This window comes from Dothidotthia symphoricarpi, assembly GCF_010015815.1.
Source record: "Dothidotthia symphoricarpi CBS 119687 unplaced genomic scaffold P153scaffold_16, whole genome shotgun sequence".
In the NCBI taxonomy this organism is placed as follows: Eukaryota; Fungi; Ascomycota; class Dothideomycetes; order Pleosporales; family Dothidotthiaceae; genus Dothidotthia; species Dothidotthia symphoricarpi.
This window is the reverse complement of record NW_022985023.1, coordinates 599,695-619,927: the sequence shown is the minus strand read 5'-3', so window position 1 is coordinate 619,927 and position 20,233 is coordinate 599,695. Positions and strand designations below refer to the sequence as shown.

At 51.3% G+C, this 20,233-nt stretch overlaps 8 protein-coding genes across 8 annotated transcripts; 3 read left to right on the top strand and 5 right to left on the bottom strand.

Moving 5' to 3' along the window:
• Window positions 1-943: 943 nt before the first annotated feature.
• Window positions 944-1,462, top strand: P153DRAFT_297013 (uncharacterized protein; the record flags this gene model as incomplete). The annotated part of the gene is made up of 1 exon (XM_033664132.1): window positions 944-1,462. The coding sequence occupies one exon, from the start codon at window positions 944-946 to the stop codon at window positions 1,460-1,462; it is 519 nt and encodes a 172-aa protein (XP_033521302.1).
• A 3,366-nt stretch (window positions 1,463-4,828) lies between these two features.
• Window positions 4,829-5,618, top strand: P153DRAFT_368929 (uncharacterized protein). Its single transcript, XM_033668646.1, has one exon. It carries the CDS (start codon window positions 5,178-5,180, stop codon window positions 5,571-5,573), a length of 396 nt encoding a protein of 131 aa, XP_033521301.1. The 5' UTR covers window positions 4,829-5,177; the 3' UTR covers window positions 5,574-5,618.
• Window positions 5,619-6,049: 431 nt separating this feature from the next.
• On the top strand, window positions 6,050-6,466 carry P153DRAFT_398993 (uncharacterized protein; the record flags this gene model as incomplete). The annotated part of the gene is made up of 1 exon (XM_033671691.1): window positions 6,050-6,466. The coding sequence occupies one exon, from the start codon at window positions 6,050-6,052 to the stop codon at window positions 6,464-6,466; it is 417 nt and encodes a 138-aa protein (XP_033521300.1).
• A 14-nt stretch (window positions 6,467-6,480) lies between these two features.
• P153DRAFT_321746 (HAD-like protein) lies at window positions 6,481-7,715 on the bottom strand. Its single transcript, XM_033665154.1, has 2 exons — window positions 7,532-7,715; window positions 6,481-7,456 (listed from the first exon to the last, which is right to left on the bottom strand). Exons 1-2 carry the CDS (start codon window positions 7,586-7,588, stop codon window positions 6,653-6,655), a joined length of 861 nt encoding a protein of 286 aa, XP_033521299.1. The 5' UTR covers window positions 7,589-7,715; the 3' UTR covers window positions 6,481-6,652.
• Window positions 7,716-10,520: 2,805 nt separating this feature from the next.
• Window positions 10,521-11,031, bottom strand: P153DRAFT_72351 (uncharacterized protein). The gene has a single exon (XM_033673365.1). It carries the CDS (start codon window positions 10,931-10,933, stop codon window positions 10,628-10,630), a length of 306 nt encoding a protein of 101 aa, XP_033521298.1. The 5' UTR covers window positions 10,934-11,031; the 3' UTR covers window positions 10,521-10,627.
• A 503-nt stretch (window positions 11,032-11,534) lies between these two features.
• On the bottom strand, window positions 11,535-13,809 carry P153DRAFT_398990 (uncharacterized protein; the record flags this gene model as incomplete). Its single annotated transcript, XM_033671690.1, has 3 exons — window positions 13,266-13,809; window positions 13,026-13,218; window positions 11,535-12,972 (listed from the first exon to the last, which is right to left on the bottom strand). Exons 1-3 carry the CDS (start codon window positions 13,636-13,638, stop codon window positions 11,535-11,537), a joined length of 2,004 nt encoding a protein of 667 aa, XP_033521297.1. The 5' UTR covers window positions 13,639-13,809.
• A 1,573-nt stretch (window positions 13,810-15,382) lies between these two features.
• P153DRAFT_345610 (uncharacterized protein) lies at window positions 15,383-16,982 on the bottom strand (the record flags this gene model as incomplete). The annotated part of the gene is made up of 2 exons (XM_033666093.1): window positions 15,383-16,599; window positions 16,646-16,982. The coding sequence occupies 2 exons, from the start codon at window positions 16,980-16,982 to the stop codon at window positions 15,383-15,385; spliced, it is 1,554 nt and encodes a 517-aa protein (XP_033521296.1).
• Window positions 16,983-17,315: 333 nt separating this feature from the next.
• Window positions 17,316-20,066, bottom strand: P153DRAFT_398988 (uncharacterized protein). Its single transcript, XM_033671688.1, has 2 exons — window positions 19,542-20,066; window positions 17,316-19,433 (listed from the first exon to the last, which is right to left on the bottom strand). Exons 1-2 carry the CDS (start codon window positions 19,859-19,861, stop codon window positions 17,444-17,446), a joined length of 2,310 nt encoding a protein of 769 aa, XP_033521295.1. The 5' UTR covers window positions 19,862-20,066; the 3' UTR covers window positions 17,316-17,443.
• Between the last annotated feature and the right edge of the window lie 167 nt (window positions 20,067-20,233).

The following is a 20,233-nucleotide window of genomic DNA, read 5'->3' as shown; positions in this document are numbered from 1 at the left end:
TATTGAACAAATCGGAGTAACTGCCGATTGGCTTGAGCATGGATCACGTTATATCAACGAATTTCAAAATGCACCATAATGTAATCCGTCCAAAGCTCGAGTTCGGATTGCTGAACGTCGTGCGTCATCTTCTTACCAGGGAGTAAACTGAAGCTAGACTAGCAACAACTAAAGGCCCCACCAAGCAAGTGCACGATAGATGACGATGAGCTGGGCGCCGTTACCGCTTGTTGGATGGGTATGTAAAGGAGGCTATGAACCATCTTGCGTGATTACCGCCCATCTTCCTCAACGCTTCCAAGCAATCTCCTCCCACCACGGTAGCCCAGACAGCAATTAACAATCTTCACCTACATTGATCGACGCACTTTAGCTTCCCAAGGCATTTTTGTGTGGACCCGTATCAACGGTACAACACACGCGCACCTACTCCACACCGTCCTCCATCCACAGCGGCCCGAAGCCACACGTTGCATCCGATACCAGTCTTGTTATCTATAACAGGTCGCTGGCGTTTCCTAGCATTCAGTAGCAAAACCAGGGTCCACTACCGTGCATTGTCTCAGCCTCTCCAGCCTCTCAGGGACGATTGCACCGAGGATCAACATTGCTCTTTCCACCCAAGATCAGCCTGCGCCCCCAAAGATAATCCTGAGACCAAGCATTCCACTCCTCCCCCTGCTGCCCGATTCTATATCAGTATCGCGATACCGTTCGAATCTGCGGTACTCACTTCGCTACACTTCCCTTACCATCGTTCAGGAGGAAGTCGATATAACAGTTTCGTCTGACCTCACTTTTCGTTATCAAGAGTCAAAACGAGACCCACACAAGCACACATCATATGAAACCGCCGTCGACTTCGTCTCTGGCTTGTTCGACTCATTCCCGTCTTCACAACCTTACATCCGCAAACATGCCTTCACGAGCAGCTGATCGCTCCATGCCCTCCGTGAGCTCGCCTCTCTCGCCCAGGACTGAGGCTATAACCGCCCCTTCCCAAAGTCGCCGACGACCAAATCTCAATTCGCGTCAATCTTCGAACGTTGGACCCGCTGCGCATCTCAGACTGCCATCGCTGCCACGCTTCCACCCTGCCAATTTTGCATCAGCCAACTCCAGCACTGCAGCAACACCAGTCACTGGACCCAACAGCCCTCAAGCCCCAGTCTCGCCCCGATCCAGTAGTCGACAATACGAAGTTCAGAAGCAGATGTATCACTACCAACAACAGCTCCTCGCCAACACGAACCGTCAAGTCAGAGGCCCGGGATCGAAGCCCACGAGCCCTCGTCTGGAGCCCATGGCCAGTCCAGGTGCCGTTACTCCATTGGAACTTGAGGGTGCTGACGGCTATCTCACTGCTGGTCTCCGCACTGGTGATGTATCGTCGCACGTCGAGAAATTGATCCGTGATGAGGCCAAGCGTCATGGACGCACGACTTCAGTTCGTAGTAGCTGACTTACCGACCCAAAAGCCGTGGAGGCACCCAGGAGAGTTCCAAAATGATGAGATGTCGAGCTGTGCGACGACGTCATCCCCAAGCAACAAAGATTTCGGCGTTACGGTACCCTGGCATACGGAGCATCATCGGCGTTTTTATATCACCACTTCGATTCAGAATGATTGAGCAGGTTTCTGGCAGGCAGAACACTGGCTTAGCCTTTATTTCTTCCGCGTCATTTCCGGTGCTATATAAGAAAAGAGTTGCATAAAAGACACGGACACAAGGATCAAGGAGGGCATTTTCTTTACAACCTTCGCTTCTCCCATCACCATCACATCCAAGTGCTGGAGTGTGGTCCTTTCGATCGCTTCATTGATACCAAATTTCCTATTTTCTTTTGTATGCATCCCCACTTGTTTGTAGCTTAGTACCGAACGCACCGCCACTCCGGCATTGGGCGGAACAGATGATGGGTCGGTGTCGATGTACTTAAAAATAAATATCATGGGCTGTTGTTTGTGCGCAAAACTCGTATTCGTGCCCGTGCCTCATCTCTGCTGCACGCCTGAATTACCGCTCCACTCCCGTCTTCTCTTCTCCACTCCGCACGACAGCGAAGAACCGCTATCTTGCATCCTAATCGCTTGGTTGGCGCCAACAGCTTGGGCCAAGGTCTTAGCGTATATCGGACGGTGATCCGCATGACAGGGACCAGGTTGTAAGCAAGACTATCCAACATGGGCATCTAATTCCTATTACCGGTAAGGTACCTACACTGTCTGCTTCATCCAGTAGATGTTGCGGAAATGTAGTGGTGGGAGGAGAATCCGAATTCACATGCCAATGCCAATGCACACCACGCCATTCAAGCATACGTAAATACGTAAATCAAAGCAAGACGATCAAAACGTAAGTAGATCAAATCAAACTCGACCCGACATGCTCCAAGCAGCAAACCCAACGATTATCAACCCGCATGCACAGATTCCAACAAAGCAACTGCATGGTGGTGGTACACGCCCACCAAACTCGGCAGCGGCGTGCCGAACTCGTATCCAACGGCTCCACGTGTAAACGTTAATCCCGAGCTCCCCAAAAACGTCGAACCACCCCAAACCCACACCAGCCACATGACCGACACAGTCATTGTGCGGAAATCTCGTCACCGCTTCTTTTGCGGACTCGTTTGCTTTGCCGGGGCGGCTTGCGCAAATAGGGTTTGCCCCGTCACTGCACAATGCAAGACATAGACCCGTTCTGTGCTGACGTTCTTTCCATGCATACTGTGTACGTACTACCTACTAGGCGAAAGAATGCAGACGGGCAGCTGCTGCGCAAAAAAGACTATGCTGCCTGCGGGTCTCCGGCAGTTGGCGTCTTCACCGTTTGTTTACTACCACTCTGCAGGGCGATCGCCGGAATGGGGAGTTGTGGCTCGTTCGTCGGGTGCGATGCGCTGTTTCATGCTCGACGGCGCATGCTGTGCGAGGCTTGATGGGGGCGCTGTGGAGAGAGACCCTGCGTCTTGTGCTGTGACCCAATCGCATACTGCCGGGGCGTAACAGGGAAGGAAAATGTTTAGGATATGGAGAATGCGGAGATGCATTTCGGCATGTAGACGCGGCGTCGATATGGGGGATTGCGAGATTGTGACGTCACGGCAGTATCTTTCCTCTGATTTGAGTTTGAGAATCTGGCGAGAATGACTGGGGTGAGGTGAGATTTCGCCTTGGAGCTTCAAAAGACACGTGTTTTGGCATCTACAGTTTACCGTACGTAGAAACCAGCACCCTACTAACGAAAAAAAGTCATGATAGACAACGCGAAAGAGCATCTTCACCACATCGTCATTATTTTCCCTGCTTTCCGCGGCCCGCGCCTCACCCGCAGACTTACCCACCCTCCATCATCGAAACGACCATCCCCCCTCCCCCCCCCGTCATGCGAACATCCTCATCTACCCCAGACCCGCGAAGGGCCGATTCCACACCGCCGTGACTTCGGCCGGGCGGGGACCTGCACGGAAATGACACACCCCTCCTGCGACGCTGAGATCCGCGGTGACGTGGGGAGTGTGATTCAGTTTTCGCAGGAGATCGCTGTGCGTCGACTCGTGTCCGTGGGCAGAGGAGCGGCTATGTGCGAGGCTTGATTCCTGGAGGGTGGGGATAGGCGTGTTGTCAAGTGCCCTGTGTGGAGTTTGGGCAGCAGGACAGGGTTTCGAGAGAGGCTGGTGGATGGTGGGTGTTTTTTCACATGTGGACGGTGAGGAGTCGTGCGTGCAGATGCATGTTTCATAAGAAGGAGCTGATCTTCTACATGGACTACGTTTCAATGGTAGGCTTGTGCGTGGAGTCAGATGTGCGAGGCACTGAACGGTAGGGAGGGAGGCAAGTACCGTCACGAAATCCGCTTCCGAGAAAGGACGCGTAAAAGCGATGTAGTTCTTCCAAGGCTCTGGTAAGGTTATCGTAAACTTTGGAGCGGTGCTCAGACTCGGTATCGCTTTCTATACGTTCTGTATGGTTGTGGTTAATGTCCAGCCGATTGACTACACTGCCCGCAGGATTTGAGAAAATCTCCGAGACAGGCTGAAGATATGCAATCGATCTTCGGGCCTGATAAAAGCATTGATTTAAGTTCCTGTGGAAGGTAACCAGTTGACGAGAACTTGGGAAGTTGTTGTGATACATATGCGAAGGCAAGATGCTGTTATGGGCTGCGAGGTTCTAAATGAACATCCGTTGAAACACATTGTTGAGGTCATAATACCAGATTATGTGGTTACTCGAAGCGATATCATAGAGTAGTAGTACGTAATATCAGTATCGTCAGCCTCCCTGTCCACGATCAGACAACAAGTCGTCGGATGGAAACTACTGCTGTAATTTGTCTTGAGCTCACAACACTGATCAACAGTGTCGTTTAGTATCATGTTCTCCTGAGATGGACTGGACTGATGGGATCGATAAAGGTTGACCCTAAGAGAAGAATTCCCTACCTGGACAATGATATGCTCTGATTCCTCATTAACGAGCTACGAGGTGGAGCTCGATAGACGAGAATACATCACTGTCGTCTTGACTCCGTTGGGACAACCTTAAACTGGAGAGACATGTAACGGGTGTCATAACCCATACTCCCATTTTCACACTTTGCAACTTGGTTCTCGCATGTCTAGAATATACTAGAGCAAGCCACCATCAGAATATGACTCCAGCAAACTCACCATCACTTTCTCGCCAACTCCAGCAAGGCCCAAACCAGTCACAAGAGGCATGATTGCCATATCATGATTGCTGCACGGCACAACCAGCAGTGACATATCAACCCCCCGATTCCACACGACCATACTCATCCGATCAACTACGTTCAAAGGCTCGCCCCTCCATCCAGCATGCCGCCCAAAAATGACGACAGAAGTATCTCCGGACCTGACTGCAACACGCTGACCTTCCTCCTCGGTTCGTACACGTCTCTCACTGAGATACAATACACACGCTGACCCATGCTACAGAACTCGTGGACTCGGTATGGCCGGCAAGATATGCGAGACTACACCTCGCGCGGTACGAACAGGACGACACTGAGTATTTTCGAGCCGCACTCCTTCGAACCGATAACGACGCGCGTACTGGCCTTGGATTCATCCTTGCACCGCGAGTAGGGAGGACGAGGGCCGAGGCGTTGTTTGGGTTGTTAGAGGCGGTGGAGGAGATTGCTGAGGAGATGATTAGGAATGTGGAGAGGTTTGAGGAGGATGAGGAGGATGAGGTGGTGTTAGAGACTGTGGAAGTGGAGGAGGAGATTCGACCAAAGGAGACGCGGGCCCGCAGAGCCAAGAAAGACGATAAGAGAAGTGTCAGCCAACAGGATACGGGTGGAGAAGATGAGCTCGTGGAGGAGACAGAGGTCGTTCAGCCGAGACGTGGTCTTCGACCAAGGAATGCGACGGGTGCGAAGACGAACGACGATGCTGGGGAATCAAACGGGTCGGGGAGTGAGGTCGTCGGCCGGTGCAGCAGGTCAGGGACTGCCAAACAGGCCAATGCGGCTGCGGGAAAGGAAGCAGCTAAGAAAGAGAAGCCCAAGAATGGGGGTAAGAAGAAGAAGGGAAAGCGCTGAGAGGAGATAGGAGAGATCCACTGTATTGTTGAGCGTGGATGACAGGAATGAAAGAATCCAATACTTAGCTTGATGCTGACACTGACTGTGTAACATCTCATCATGTATGGCTTTCCCCATAGAGCACGTTTGTACCTCCATCCTCCCAGGGACCATATCCTAAACCTTGACGTATCTACCACGAAAAGTGAGTCATTTTCCCCGTTGGAGCGGCCCACCAGAGCCGAGTATGCTCAATTCGCATCACTTGACCCCAAGCCCAGCATTAAACTGAACAATGCCCTCGTAACAATACATGCCGTGTCACTGTACGCCAACCCTCCAAGAAGCACTGGACCGCTTCCATCGCTACACAGGGTTTGCCATTTCCCTCGCTAGCAAACATACCATGCACAGACACGGCTCGCTCACTCACATCTCCCCATAAGAACCTTCCCGCCGCATCGAGAACGGGAAGCAGCAAATCCGCATCCACCATGGACGCCTTCACGCCCAGCATGTCCGAGCGGTCCCTCCAACCACGCGAATCACCGCCAAACCTGCGCAACGAGAACGAAACGGAGATATCGTACCTGAGCAATTTGATAGAAAGTACCTCATCTCCCTCCCACCAAACACACCCCCATGCTAAATCGTCAGCACTCGCCTGGATTCTCTTCCCAGCCAAGCACCCCACCTGCGTGCTAGGTCGTCATCCCAAACCACCCGATAGCGAGAGTAAATTCTGCGCGTCGCTGTACAGCATGGGGAAGGGTGGGGTTAAGTGTTTGGATATTGGGCCTGAGATGGGGGAGTCGAGATGCAAAGTGTTGGGGAAACTGCTGGTTCTTGTTGAGGTGGAGGTTGGGCGGATGATGTTGAAGGATGCTAGGAGGGCGGGGGGTGGGGGGTGAGATGAAGAGGGAAGGGAGGGGATGCGGAATGTATTCGATTGGCTATTGTGGTGTGATGTATTGAAGAAAGATGTAGTTATCCACCGTCTGAGAAATGTTCTTTTCGAAAGACGAGATGCCATCCAGTGCCTTGTAGCGGAATGTCAGTACCACCCTGCAACAAACGTCAGTCATAATGTTCAACCCTCACAGCTTCGCCCGATCCCCTAACAACGCCATCCCCACCTCCGCTTCCAATTCGCTAACCGCCTCCTTCGTCCTCCCCAACCCCACCTTGATAGTTCTCAACCCCGAAAGTCTCGCAAACTTCAAATTAACCCCAATATCATCCAAAAACAGCGTCTCCTCAGCCGTAACCCCACCCAATCCCTTTGCGCGAGAGATCTTATCCATCTCCCTAACCGCGAGCTCATACGCAGCCGGGTCCGGTTTCCTCAACCCCACATGCGCAGAGCTGATGAAGATGTCAAAACACGTTGTGATATCCGTCGAGTCTTGCGCGTAGGGGTTCGGCGCAGGCGCATGACGTAGCGCTTTGGTGAACAGGACACCCTCGTCGTCGAGGATATCGGTGGGGAACGCGACCGTATTGCTCAGCGCGCCAAGCACGAACTTCCCACTTTCCTGCAGTTTGCGCAGTGCAGGGTACATATACGGATCCGGGGCGCGGCTGATGCGCATCATGCGCCAGAACAGCGTTTTGGCGTTGATATCCGGGACTGGGGGTAATCCGCCGCCGTCAACGACTTGGCCGCCGCCCAGCTCCCCTTGCGCGGCGACTTTGCGCAGATACGCGCCCCAGACTTGAGGGTTGGAGAGCTGGGTGCGGAACGCGGCGAACCAGTCGTCGTTTAGCTCTACGTCGCCGCGCTCGATGAGTTGCCATGCGCCTGTGTCGTGCGGCCCGGCTTGGATCGCGTAGTTGATGTAGCCAATCGGGATTTTATTTTCGGTTTCATAGTCGAGGATGGCTTGGAAGGGGCTTATAACCTAGGTTGGTGTGCCGTTAGCTACTACACGTGGATCGATGCAGATATGAGTATTTTGGCTGGGAAAATTGCTTACAACTACACCGCCAATATCGAAGAGAATCGCTTTCGGCGGTTTATGGGATGAAGCCATATCGATTGGAAAGGGTGGGAATATGCAAGAGCTGCTGTGAGGGCATTGTGGTGGTTGTGGACTGCTTGTTGGGGTGTTGGTGGTGAAAGCTGGGGTACCTCGGCAACTTGACTTGCTTTATCGATAACATGGATTCTCGGCTGTATGCAGCAGAGCTGGAACGACACAGCACTTGAAGTCAATGTGAACCTAAGATGCTTGCTATAATTTACGACATCATCGGCTCAATGAAGGGTGTGTTCGAAGCCGTTGGACCAAGACGCGTGCGTATTCAACTTAGGGCCTGTTCTTTAATCGATATCAAAAGTGTCAATCGAGATTCCAAGGAAGGGGTCTTGAGCCATCGAAATTTCAAGCTGTACTTAACCCTATGACTTCTTTGTTGTCCTTGCCGTTCACGAAGAGTAGCATGCGCCTGGTGTCGAACGAACACTGCATGGGATGTCGTGATTTCTCTTGGCCACTGTATTGAACGTGCAAAAAGTGACTCGTCGACTCGTCAAGATCTGCATTGTGTAGAGCATATAAATACACTTCAACACTGAGATATCCCAGGCCAGGCATCAAACGCTTGGCATTGACGATAGGTTTAGACCAAGAGCGTGAACCATCCACCAAATTACGCAATTTCCTCACAACCTCTGATTTTAGAAGAGTGTGAAGCTTGGTAGCAGAGGATGTTAGGATTGGGGAAGGGACAAAGGGGGTGGCGCTGGGTGGACCTGCATTAGCGTAAACCCACGGTCGAGCATGTGCATGGCAAACACGAGGATATAGAGTTTCCTCGGACAGGAAAATTTCCAGAATGGCGGTCGATTCCTCGCATGAACGCAGACAAAAGAATGTACGGATAATAACAAACATTGCGTAGCGTCGTGGAAAGCCGTGGGTTACCACATAAAGGTGCGGCTGAGTATAGGGAAGAAAAAAGACGAGCTAGAGCCACGCTTGCGGCTGACAGGCGCAGCTACCTAGGGAATGTGGAGATTATTGTCTGCCGCGTGATGGACATGGAGAGAGATTTGTACAAGACTGTATCGTAAGAGTTAGTCTGTCAGAACAATGCTATTGTTGAGAGGATAAGTTTTGTAATACAATTCGTGTGGTTTTCAAACAACTATGGAATATAGGTAGACTAAACGTTGGAACATGTATGTAGGCATAAGAACAAACGGCTCGTGAGAAGGTTGAAAAAGTAATGTGTGTGTGTGCCGTCAATCAGTATGAAACTAACAAGGAACTCCTGATATACCAGCCAGGCCAGAACTGATTCTTACTCATACTTTGCCAGAAAATGTTCAAGATCAAACACTAACTAAGGAGCCTAGACGAAGTACTACGTTGTTGTTGGTTGATGCTCCTGTCGCCGGCGGATATACAGCCTCGACTACTACGGACGAGGTGCCATTGACAGCGGTGAAAGTTCCAAAGTAATTTATGTTATTCGTACCCAGAATCGCTGATATTATCACAACACCGTCAATGTACACTTTAACCGTCGAGCCTGATGCATTGGTGTTGGTGCCTCGCCTTGCAGTGATTGATAATCGGTATGTGGTACCAGGGCAGACCGATACGCCAGTCACAAAGCGTTGAGCTGCGACGCCGCCTGAAGTGTAAGAAAGCGCACCGTTGTTTTGCTCCAGAACTGCGTCACCGGAGGAGAGTGGTACATATCGGATATCCCCTACGGCTATGGGTATCGAAGTGGCTGAGCACGCTGGGTTCACGGCAGTCGTCGAAGTCAGAGTAGCCGTCGAAGTCAAAGTAGCCGTCGAGCTCGAAGTCTCTGTCGAGGTAACGGTTGTTGTGAAGTTTTGAGTGGAAGTCTCCACAGGAAGAGTTGTTGTAGTTGTGAAGTTCTGAGTGAGGGTTTCCACAGGCAGGGTAGACGTAGTCGTGAAGTTCTGCGTGAGAGTTTCCGCAGGGAGAGTAGTTGTGAATCTCTCAGTCGCTGTAGCTGTCAAGTTCTGAGTGACGGTTTCTACGGGCAGAGTAGTGGTGAAGTTCTGTGTCAAAGTCTCCACAGGCAGAGTAGATGTAGTCGTGAAGTTCTGAGTGAAAGTTTCTACAGGCAGGGTTGTCGTGGAGGTTTCTGTAGCCGTTACTGTTGAATTAACACCCTCGATCGTCTGGGTCGTCGTAACTGTTGAGTTGGCGCCGTCAATTGTTATCGTCGCTGCAGGCAGGATTTGCGTAGTGGTAATAGTAGAGTTGGCTCCACCAATCGTTTGGGTAGTCGTGATTGTAGAGTTGGCTCCATTGACTGTAGTAGTAACTGCAGCCAGCGTCTCAGTTGTAGTGACTGTTGCGTTGAGACCAGGAATAGTCGCTGTGACAGTTGTATTGAGGCCAGGAACAGTCGCTGTGACGGTTGCATTGAGACCAGGAATAGTTGTTGTGACAGTCGAGACGGCGCCAGCCAAAGTAGCAGTCTTTGTGGTGACTTGGCAGACGCCTGAAGAGGTAATTGTCTTGGTAATGGGAAGCCCAGGAAGCGACACTGTCTTAACAATCGCCGCGCAGGAGCCTTGACTTGTTACAGTCTTGCCTGGGAGGCTTACTGTTTTGACAGTGGTAGGGCCTTGGCTTGTTACCGTCTTGCCAGGAAGCGACACCGTCTTGATAGTGACTGGGCAGTAGCCTTGACTCGTTACAGTTTGCTTGATTGTAGTAGTAGAGATTTTGGTAATGGTTCTTGGGGCAGCAGAGCTCGAGCTAGAAGAAGAAGGGCGTTCGGGCGTGCCGTACCCGTACCCGCCATATGGTGAGGCTTGGACGAAGCCCAGAAGTGCTGTCACTGTAACGAGTAGAGTGAACAACATATTTATTAATGAAAGAACGTAACGACAGTGAGCTGTCAATGACAGATAACAAGTAATAAGAAAGGTTGAACGAGTGTCTGGCTCCAAATGAATAGTAGCATACTGCCTGTATATATGTTTAGTCTTTGCAAGTAAGGGGCGGAACGGCCAAGGAATTGAGGCTGGCTGAATCTCGACTCGCTGCCGGACGCCAACCTATGAATTGGGGCTAGCTTCATCTCAATTCGCTGTGATACGAGTGTTCCGTGAATAGTGATAGGGCGTTGAGCTGAAACCCGCCGGACACTTTCGATAGAAAGACAGGTAAAGCCACCACGTGCCCGTTGAACGCCATGAACGCCATGAACGCCATCTTGCGTAAACCCGAAAGACAGAAGCGACACAGATACTTTGCACCAGCACATGCCCTACCGCCACGACGCCACATACGCACACCCACGAGAAGAGCAGTAGACATAGAAAATAGCCGTTTGAGTTCTCTCATCTCTGTAGAGTTGTGTTGTTGGGTTGGTCGTCGCATTACCCATTACACATTACACTAATTCCATCTTTCAGCTCTACACCAAAAAACTGTTGTCTTCGGTCTGTCAAAATTAAGGGATATAGTGCTGTGGGCGTACTGAACAATGGAGTTGTAGCAATTGTGTGCCCCAACAGGGACGAGGGGAAGCTGTTGATCGAGAGACGCTATCGAAAGAAACCCCTAACTAGTACTGGCTAGCGGCGGGTAACGAGATGCAGGGGTGAACTTTTTATCGAAAAGCGAGCAGACATTCTTATTCGTCGTTTAGAAGTATTATCACTTCCTCCACATTCCCACCCATTTTGGTGAGAAGGATTTTCATTTTCGCGATCGATCAGCTTGATGCATAAATCCAAGTGAGCTCGAAAAGCTTGCCCATCCTTACGATGGCTGCATATACACACACGTTCCTCGACTCTTGCACACATCCTCATGAGTTCGCTCGTCTTTGTTTCTCCCCCACATCGTTTAGCTTTCTTGTCGAACACGAATGCGCCGACGTTGCGCTATAAGCGACCCTGTCGCTCACCTAGGCATGACAACGATGAAGTGACGCACTTTGCATAGTATATGGTTTTGTCATTCTTAATGAACCACCTCAGTTGAACACTGCCTTTCCCTCACTATCAGACACAAGCTGAGCTTGCGTTTCTTCTGCATACTGGAATATATCATCTCTTCCCCAGGCAGACCGCGTCCTTTCCCGCATTGTTTCATCTAGGGAACAGAACAAAACGGCCAGACTCGATGACTTCCATATGCTTTTCTGCCCATTGTGGCTCTTAAGAGTGACCAAGAGGAAGAAGCTTGTCGTAAGAAGCACCAAAACAACTGGATAGGTGAACCAAGCCCATCGAATCTCAATACATGTGGATTGCACAGTGGTAATCCCTTGTACGTATTCTGCTGCACCTCCACTCCCGCGCCTTCGAATAGTGGCAGTCATGACATCCGTGAGATTTTGCAAAAAGTTGTCCACACTTTTTGAACTCTTCTCAACCCCCACTCCGCATATCGATTTAGCAGCCACTGAACCGACTGGGATGTAGTAATTGGTGTCTAGGTCTAATTCTAGATGGCCTATGGCGTCGTCAAGTGCGTCGTGAATAGCGAACAAAGAACTCTGTGCAAATTTCCAGATACAGTCTTGTGGGTAGAATATCGTCGGGGATTCTGGGACCGGTTCCCCGGTAGGAGCGGCATCAATGTCTGCTTCGACTATCTCTTCTAGCCCTGGTCCTGGTGTTTGGCTCGAAAGGCACTTTTCCCATTTTCCATTACGCAACGTTTGACTTGTTCCCAAAAGAAACCCGAAAAATCCCGGTCTGCGGCTGAGACCTATTTGCGTTGTGGCAATGAGCTTTTCGTCAAGTATGAAATTGGTTATTGACGATTGGTAAGTACGAATACATGGAAATATCTCGAGATTGAAGGCAAGGAGCCCATTTGGATCCTCTTCGGTGGTATCTTTGTCATAATCCCGGACTGGTGTTGTCCAATCCATCAACATCTTAAGACTTAGCAGGGTCCCGTCCCCCATCGATGAGGATGTCTGAGTCTTGCATATGGGTGCAACAGTATATCCAGTGTAATTTGCTACCCACATACCATTTGTGAGCAATGTAACATTGCGAGTTGGACCTGGGTAAGGCTGTCCGCTTGTAGATTCGAGAAGATTGACCCTTATCTCTTCGGGTATACTTTCAACTTTATGACAAACTCCAACAGTCGAGAACAGAGGGTAGGTACAGTTTCCGGAACGACAATTGGTTGATACCACGGACGATGCATTTGCAGGAGGGTCATTCAAGGCCCTGTTGATTGCGCCATTCATTGGTCCATCGATTTCGTTTTTGATTGCGCCGGTATGTGGACCCGCAGCATTGTAGTAGTTAGTTTTGGAGATGTTCGCATCGAGGTCATCCCTTGATTCTGGACATTGCACAAATCGTACAATCTGCTGGGAGAAAGGGTCTGACAAGAAAGTGATGATGAGTAGGAAGGCAGCTAGCTTAGCAAGATAGACTCGGTAGTTTCTGAGTATCATCAGTATGCGCTTTAGTACGCTGTTCAACCCGAGTAACAGTACCGCAGACGCCATCTGAAAACAGGATAAAGGATTCTCCGCCATAGGTTCGCATCCTTGGGAAGGTAATCTTTCTCAACTCTGAAAATAAGTTGTAAAGAGCCCCAAGGACCACGACTAGCAGAGTCAAAGTCGTCCATAGTGATGAGGGGTTGTGGACAATGTTGAAAGAGCTCCCATTTCAATTGACTGATTGCTGAGACATATCAGCAGTTTCTCAAGCTGTCTGTCTTGGGGGTTTACCTTCAGAAAGCGGTAAAGCGAGGCCCGCTTTGAGGAAAGCTGTCAATAGCGCAATGATCGAGTTGATCGTTATATGTAGTGGCCATTCTGGAAGTCGTTCGTGTTCGTAGCTTTTGAGTATCCAGGACATGAGGACGAGCGAAACGATAGCCAGCGAGCAGCTCCAGTATTCAGTGTGCCATCCATCGCGCCAATACCGTTCCCATTTTCTCCACATACGACTCGGAACAGAAGCGTGCTTTTGAGTGGTCGTATCCGACTGGAACGACGCCAAAGACGGGTTTGGATGAGAAGGCAGAGTGCTGCTAGGCTTCAGTAGAGAGTATCCCTCGGCCACTGCCGAGGGTTGGTCGTTATCGTTATCGTCCAACATACTGACTTGATCAAGACACTCGAGGGAATTGGACGCGCCTGTGTTGAGATCTAAGTCATGATGATATTATTGTGATAAACTTCTTCTGCAGGAAAGAGTAATCGGCGATTTCTGTCATTTCTTGATGGAGTTGCCACAATTATCTGAATTTCGTATCGTTGGAAAATCGGGTGGCGGCTGACGTGAGATCGAGAGACAGGGGGTGAGACAGAATCAAAGGTTTATTAACCGCCCACAAAGTTGAGATTTACTTACCGCGTACTCATAGGCGAGGCAAAATTCACCCGATAGGCTATACCCTCCCACATTCTACTGGTCGGCACCCATTCTTTCTATGCACTATTAACGCTTGCTCAAGCCACAACCGCGCAAGAGGAAGACCCCGAAGCCCACCACTAACACCGCTGCACATATCGAGATCGAAGACAGCTAAATATAGGGTCTGAATTACATGCATTAAGACCACTTACAGAGTGTTGTTGATCGTACCAGTACCCTCGATTTGGACAATAGACCTAATGCATAGAACTGATATATGTCCATGATTTGGCTTTAGCACCAGGCAAGGTCGCAAGTATAAGCCAGCCTGATCACCCTCATCTCTCAACGACCAACAGTGCGCAAAACAGGACGCGCTGGATCATTCACGTCTTTCCCGTGAATTCAAATCGTCCAAGCCAGTGACCTTACAAACAGAGTTGCCAAGTGTAAGGTTATTACCCGCATATCATCGCCACATGTAGCAGCTCAACGGTTCAAGTAACTCCTACATTACAATTAGGGTACGTCTAAGATTTTGGTGTAACAATCAATCCATGCTAGGTGAGTCCAACCCCAAACCTCTAAAAACATGACAGAAGGCATCGTAGAATTCATTCAACAATTAATAATCAAAAAGAACCGTAGAACCCTCACGCGACCAGCTGTCATACTTTGAAAACTACTCGCCCAAACCAGCTTACATCTTCGACCTTGGCCCTGTACAGCTCTATGCGCAGATATAGACTTGTTCCCTTCTCTGTCCATCACAACGAAAACAAAGAAAAATTCTATGTCACAAGGCCTGATCCCAAGAGCTACAAAGGTTCCTATCATGACCTTGACTTTTCAGCGTATTTACCCCTGTTACAGAAGAAGATAGACGCGACACAGTGAAGATGCAGTATTACAACTTGTAACAAGAGCTAAACCCCACCCCTTTCCACACATCACACATCAGTCCAAGTACACAGTAGTAGCAATACAAGTAACAGAGAAGCAGACCCAACCGCCCATCTATCACCACCTGCACTGCACTACTCAATACATCCACCAACGCAGCCACAAATCCAAATAAGCAGCCCAGGCAGCCACTCATCAGTCAACCATCAATCAAAGCATACTTCAGCCCGCAAACACAAATTCCCGTACTACACTGCTCATAACCTCTTCTTGATGCGGTACGGCGGTTTTCTCGCGGGCTAGTCTTTCTAGGTTTTCTGTGTGTGGGGCGCTCGTGATACTTCGACTCGCCATCATTCTAGGACGCTGGATGCTGAGATCTCGTGACTTGGGTTCATAGTGGGATGGAGATGTTGGGAGGGGGGAAATTGGGACAGTGAATTGAGTAAGTAAGATCTGTGGATGGGAAGATAGAAGATATAAGAACTGGGAGAAAGATAAAAGATAAAAGATGAAAGCCATAACATGACCTGACCAAAAAACGCGCAAACACACCCTCCCCTCACTTCCCGCTCCTCACCCCTCACTCCTCATACCCCCAATACTTCCCTTTAACAAAGTCGCTCTCCCGTCCCACCACGCCTCCCCTCGCCCCTCCCGTGCAATACCTGCCCCTAGAATCCAACTTCGGCCTCCCCGCCACCCCATTAAACAGCGGCCCCCTAAACCCCGACTTCTTCTTCACCGCAGCCGCAACCCCACCCCCACCCCTCATCCCCTTCTCCTCTTCCCTCTCCTCCACCCTCCTCCCCTCCTCCAGATCCCTAAGCACCGCCCGACCAACAACCCCCTCCCTCCCCAACCCCGCCACCAGCCCCGGCAACCCAAACGAATTCCTCACATACCCCCCCTCCCCATCCTCATCACAAAACACCCCCTGCGGCCGCCTCCCATCCGGCATCCCCGGCGCCGGACGCGCATACACAAACGGCTCGGTGCATAGCGCTTTTGCTCGTGCTTTTTGTAGCGTCTTGGCGGGGTCGAAGCGCTCCTCCCAGCGTAGGAGGGTGAGGTCGCGGAACGCGGTGCGGAAGGAGTGGAAGGCGGGGGCGAAGGGGCTGTTGAGGGGGGTGAGGAGGGCTTTGTATGGGGTGGTGGCGGGGGGGATGGGGGGTGTGGTTAAGGCGAGGAGGCGCGCGGCTTCGGGGTGGGGGGTTTGTGGTTGGGTTTGAGTGGGGGGTTCGGGGGAGGGTGTGTTTGTGGTGTTGGTGTTGTTGTAAGTGAGGAGGGCTTGTTTCAGCGGCTGGCTTGTTGCGGCGACGACGGGGATGCCGGGTGCGGGCGGTGTGTAGGTGATCAGCGTGCAGTATGCGTGTGGTTTCGTGTGCGTCTCCAGGATGCAGAGTTGGTAGCGTGCGAGGTTGTTGAGGTACAGATTGCTTCTTACCAGGGTGATTTTGTACTCGAAGCCCGTGCTGTCGAGGTAGTAATGGTAAAGATCTTTCAGCGAGGGGGTTTTAGCTTCTTGCTCAACGGGTGCTGGGGGGGAGGCGGTGGGTTGGGAGGGCTTGGAGCGTGGGATGGTCTGGGGAGAAGGTGGGGTCTCGACAGATGCAAGAGCCTCGCGCTCCTTCTTCCTGCGCTCCAGATCCGCGACAGAGGATATGAAGGGGGTGGGCGGTGTGTTGCTCTGCGCGCCAAAGAAGAAGCTGCTCGAAGCTTTGGGCTTGGAACGACGACGCAACGTACCTGAGCCCGTCGCCTCCCTTGCCTTGACGCAGCCATCGTTGAACTTCTTCGCTGTGTTTCGTTAGCCAGCAAGCGCTCAACGCGGGAGTATACGAACCATCCAAAATCCCGCCCATCCTCTTCAACTCCTTCCTCTTCTTCCCCTCCTTTCGTGAAAACTCCCATGTATACTTCTTCTCGGCCAACTTCCTTCGCTTCTGCAATGAGTCCTCCAACCAATCATAGCTGACTACCCACGCTCCAACGTCGGCCGCTTGTTGCACGGCGTCGACGCGCTTCTTCCAAGCGTCTTTGCTAGCGATGAGATGCGTGACGCCTTTCTGCATGCGGGGAACCCATTTACCACCATTGGCTTCTGTCCATTTCTTGAGCTGCGTGGGATCTTGCGCGAGGGTGCCGATGGCGGTTATCGTGAGACGGCTGAGGATGCCCATTGTAGATGGACGGGACAAGATCGTGAGGCTGTTGTGCCTGGGGATGTTGTGGAATACAGGCGGAGTATCGTAGTGGAAGATTGTGGGTATGGTTGGGCAGGGGTTTTATAGGTGCGAGGCCTGGGATCTGTGGAAAGCTGCTGTGTGTGTATTACTTTTTGGTAGTGTGTAGCTGTTGAAGTGAGATGCTGTTGGATAAGGCCGTGCGGCTGTCATCGACGGGTGAGAGAGTGGCAAGGCGCTCCATTGTGGGGCCACTGGACGATGGTCAAGATAGAGACAGAAGGGATATGAAGATAGGAAGTAAAACGAAAGCAGGTTGCGTCTATAGAGGAGCAATGTCAGATAAGAGATGAGAGGAAGTCAAGAAGATGGCTTTGTTTGATAAGGGAGACGATACTTCGCTTCGTTTGGTTTAAGTCCTATCTTACATATTGAATTGCGATACTGTATGCGTACTCCTAGCTTTTAGCAGCCTTCACAAAAGCGCGGATTTTGTCCAGACTCTGCTGACCGTCCTCTTCTACACCACTGCTGACGTCCACAGCTTTGACGCGATCCCGGTACTCGTCCAAGCTTGCTAAGAACTTTTGCACGTTCTCAGCATTGAGCCCTCCAGCCAATACAACCTTGACTCCGTCGTCTTTTGCGAATACCTCCTTAACTTCCGAAAGGTCTAGTTGTTGGCCTGAACCCCCAGATCCAGCGTCCAAAAGTGGCAGTGCATGATAACCTCTCAACCCAATACCACGATCCTGAGGATTAAACGCTCTGAGGACCGGGACCGGGACCAGTTTCGCCCACTCCAGAGGTTCTTGGCCGTGGAATTGCACAACGTCTAGGTTCAATAGTCGCTGCTGCCCAAGCACATACTCCAGCGATTGGTTCCGGAACACGCCCACGAGAAGCGCTCGATCTTCATTCGAGACGAGTCGCGATGAAGCGTGTTCGAAATAGTCGGAAGCAGACTTCGAGTCGACGAGGAGACCTGACTTCGAGATGTGTGGTTTCCTAGTTTTGTGGACGACTTCGGAAATTGCTAAAGCGGCTTCAGCAGATACTGTGCGTTTTAACCCAGGGGCCAGTATCATGCCAATGAGATCTGCTCCTGCTTCAATGGCAGCCTTTGCAGCCTCAGCAGTGCGCGTTCCACATATTTTCACCATTGGAGGTTTGAGTTCTTGAGTTGTCTTTGTCGAAGTACCACCTAGGAGCTCCACGATGAATTGCGCGGTGTCGGAAGCCCGCATCAACGCCTCACCTACCAACACCGCACCCACGCCATTTTGCGTGTACGGTTCGACGTCTTTAGGCCCAGCGATACCACTCAAGGCACACACAATAGTCTCCTTCGGTACTAAGCTCATGAGACGACTTGTTGTGTCCATGTCGACTTCGAAATTCACGAGGTTGCGGTTGTTGACACCTATAACCTGAGACCCTAGCTTTACTGCGATTTCCATCTCTTCAACGTTGTTGACTTCGACCAAAGGCTCCATTCCGAGCGAACGAGAGTAGTCGTAGAGTTTTTTCAAGAGGTCTTGGTCAAGCATCTTGACGATCAAGAGTACGGTGTCGGCACCTGCAAGCCTGGCTTCGAGGATCTGATACTCCTCGAAGATGAACTCTTTTCTTAGAACTGCTGGGCGGTTGGGCATTCCTTCCAAGCTTTGCCTGACGGCCTTGAGGTCGTCGATGCTTCCCTTGAACCATTCTGGCTCCGTCAGCACCGAGATTGTGCTCGCCCCAGCTTTCGCGTATGTCCTTGCTTGTGCAGGTGCACATGTAGAAAGAGAAATTATGCCTTTGGAAGGCGATGCGCGTTTGATCTCAGCCATGAGTGAGAGTCGGTAAGGCGACTGCCTGAGACGTTCTGGGAAATTTATTTGTGGAGGCGCTAGGTTAAGGTCGTATGATGCCTGGAGATCGCTAGGCCTCTGCGAAGGGATCTTCTTCTGTTCCGCGACAGCTGCTCTGCGGTGGTCGTAAATTTTGTCAAGTATGGACGTCTTCTTGTCCTTTGTATCGTTGGTGTCGCCATCAGTCGCAGCTCCAATTGCCTGGGCATGCGCCTCTTTCTGTAGCTTCTCGTTTTCTGCCCAAGTTCCTCCCTGCATACGTAGAAAGTTCCTCATCATCAGCCGTCCATCTTCGGTCAGGATGCTTTCGGGATGGAACTGCACACCCTCTATGACATACTCCTTGTGGCGCACTCCCATGATGACCTCTTTCGCGTCGGCATCGGGGTTGGCGGGGATCGTAGCGGTTACTTCGAGACAGTCTGGGAGGGTGCCGTGAGTACCGGCGAGCGAGTGATATCTGGTGACAGGAACATTTTGGGGGACGTCTGCGAAGACTCCCTTGTTGTCGTGCTTGAGCGGTGAGGTCTTTCCGTGTAGGATCTGGCCAGTCACGTCGACGGTGCCGCCGTAGCTGTAGAAGATGCACTGTCTGGGTGGGTGTTAGTATTTATCTTGGCTCTATTCTGACAATGAGTTTTAGCAGCCTTCCCCCATGGCTGTAGGACCCCCTTGCAAGACTAGAAAGGGCACGACTCACTCTCCCATGCACACGCCAAGAATGGGGATCTTGCCACTGAAGTGTTTGATCGCATCGTTGCTGATTCCGGCGTCCTTTTCCGGGTGCCCTGGGCCTGGGCTCACTACCAATTGTGTAGGCTTCTTCGCAATCAAGTCGTCGAGCGTGATCTCGTCATTGCGGTAGACGGTGACAGTGGCGCCTTCGAAGACGAGGTACTGGTAGACGTTCCAGGTGAAAGAATCGTAGTTGTCGATGAGGACGACGTTTGAGGCGGTGGGTATGGACGGGGAGGGGGTGGGATTGCGGGGCGAGTGGTCGATGAGGTCGAGAGAAGCCATGTTGGTGCAAAGTTGGGGTGTGGCGTGCCGTCCCAAATGGTGGATGGTGGGATGGATCAGTCGTCTGTGACCCCGCGATGAGGGCAGCAGGAGTCAATTGGACGTGGAGGCTGTTGTTGTTGCACAGTACTCTGGATGGTATGGAAGTGGAAATGTTTGCGCAAGGCGACGAGTGAGTCAGCACATGCTCGTGCTATTGACAGGGCTGTGGAGTGAAATAGGCGGTCCTCAAGTCGCCAGTCAGAGATGACATGGGAGCTCGAGCTAGCTCCCGCGGCGGGTCAAGCCACACTGTGGCTGGTGGCGCGCGAAAGTCAGTCCAAGCAAAGCACGGCGCGAAGATTCGCGACATCGAAGCCCAAACACGCCCAC

What these genes read in the sequence shown, in the direction of transcription:
- P153DRAFT_398988 (XM_033671688.1), bottom strand. Translation starts at nt 19,861, where the DNA reads ATGGCTTCTCTCGACCTCATCGACCACTCGCCCCGCAATCCCACCCCC. An exon ending in CTTGGCGTGTGCATGGGAGA is followed by an intron (nt 19,434 to 19,541) that starts GTGAGTCGTGCC and finishes ACACCCACCCAG; the next exon opens with ACAGTGCATCTTCTACAGCT.
- P153DRAFT_321746 (XM_033665154.1), bottom strand. Translation starts at nt 7,588, where the DNA reads ATGGCTTCATCCCATAAACCGCCGAAAGCGATTCTCTTCGATATTGGC. An exon ending in TCGATATTGGCGGTGTAGTT is followed by an intron (nt 7,457 to 7,531) that starts GTAAGCAATTTT and finishes ACACCAACCTAG; the next exon opens with GTTATAAGCCCCTTCCAAGC.
- P153DRAFT_368929 (XM_033668646.1), top strand. Translation starts at nt 5,178, where the DNA reads ATGATTAGGAATGTGGAGAGGTTTGAGGAGGATGAGGAGGATGAGGTG.
- P153DRAFT_72351 (XM_033673365.1), bottom strand. Translation starts at nt 10,933, where the DNA reads ATGCGACGACCAACCCAACAACACAACTCTACAGAGATGAGAGAACTC.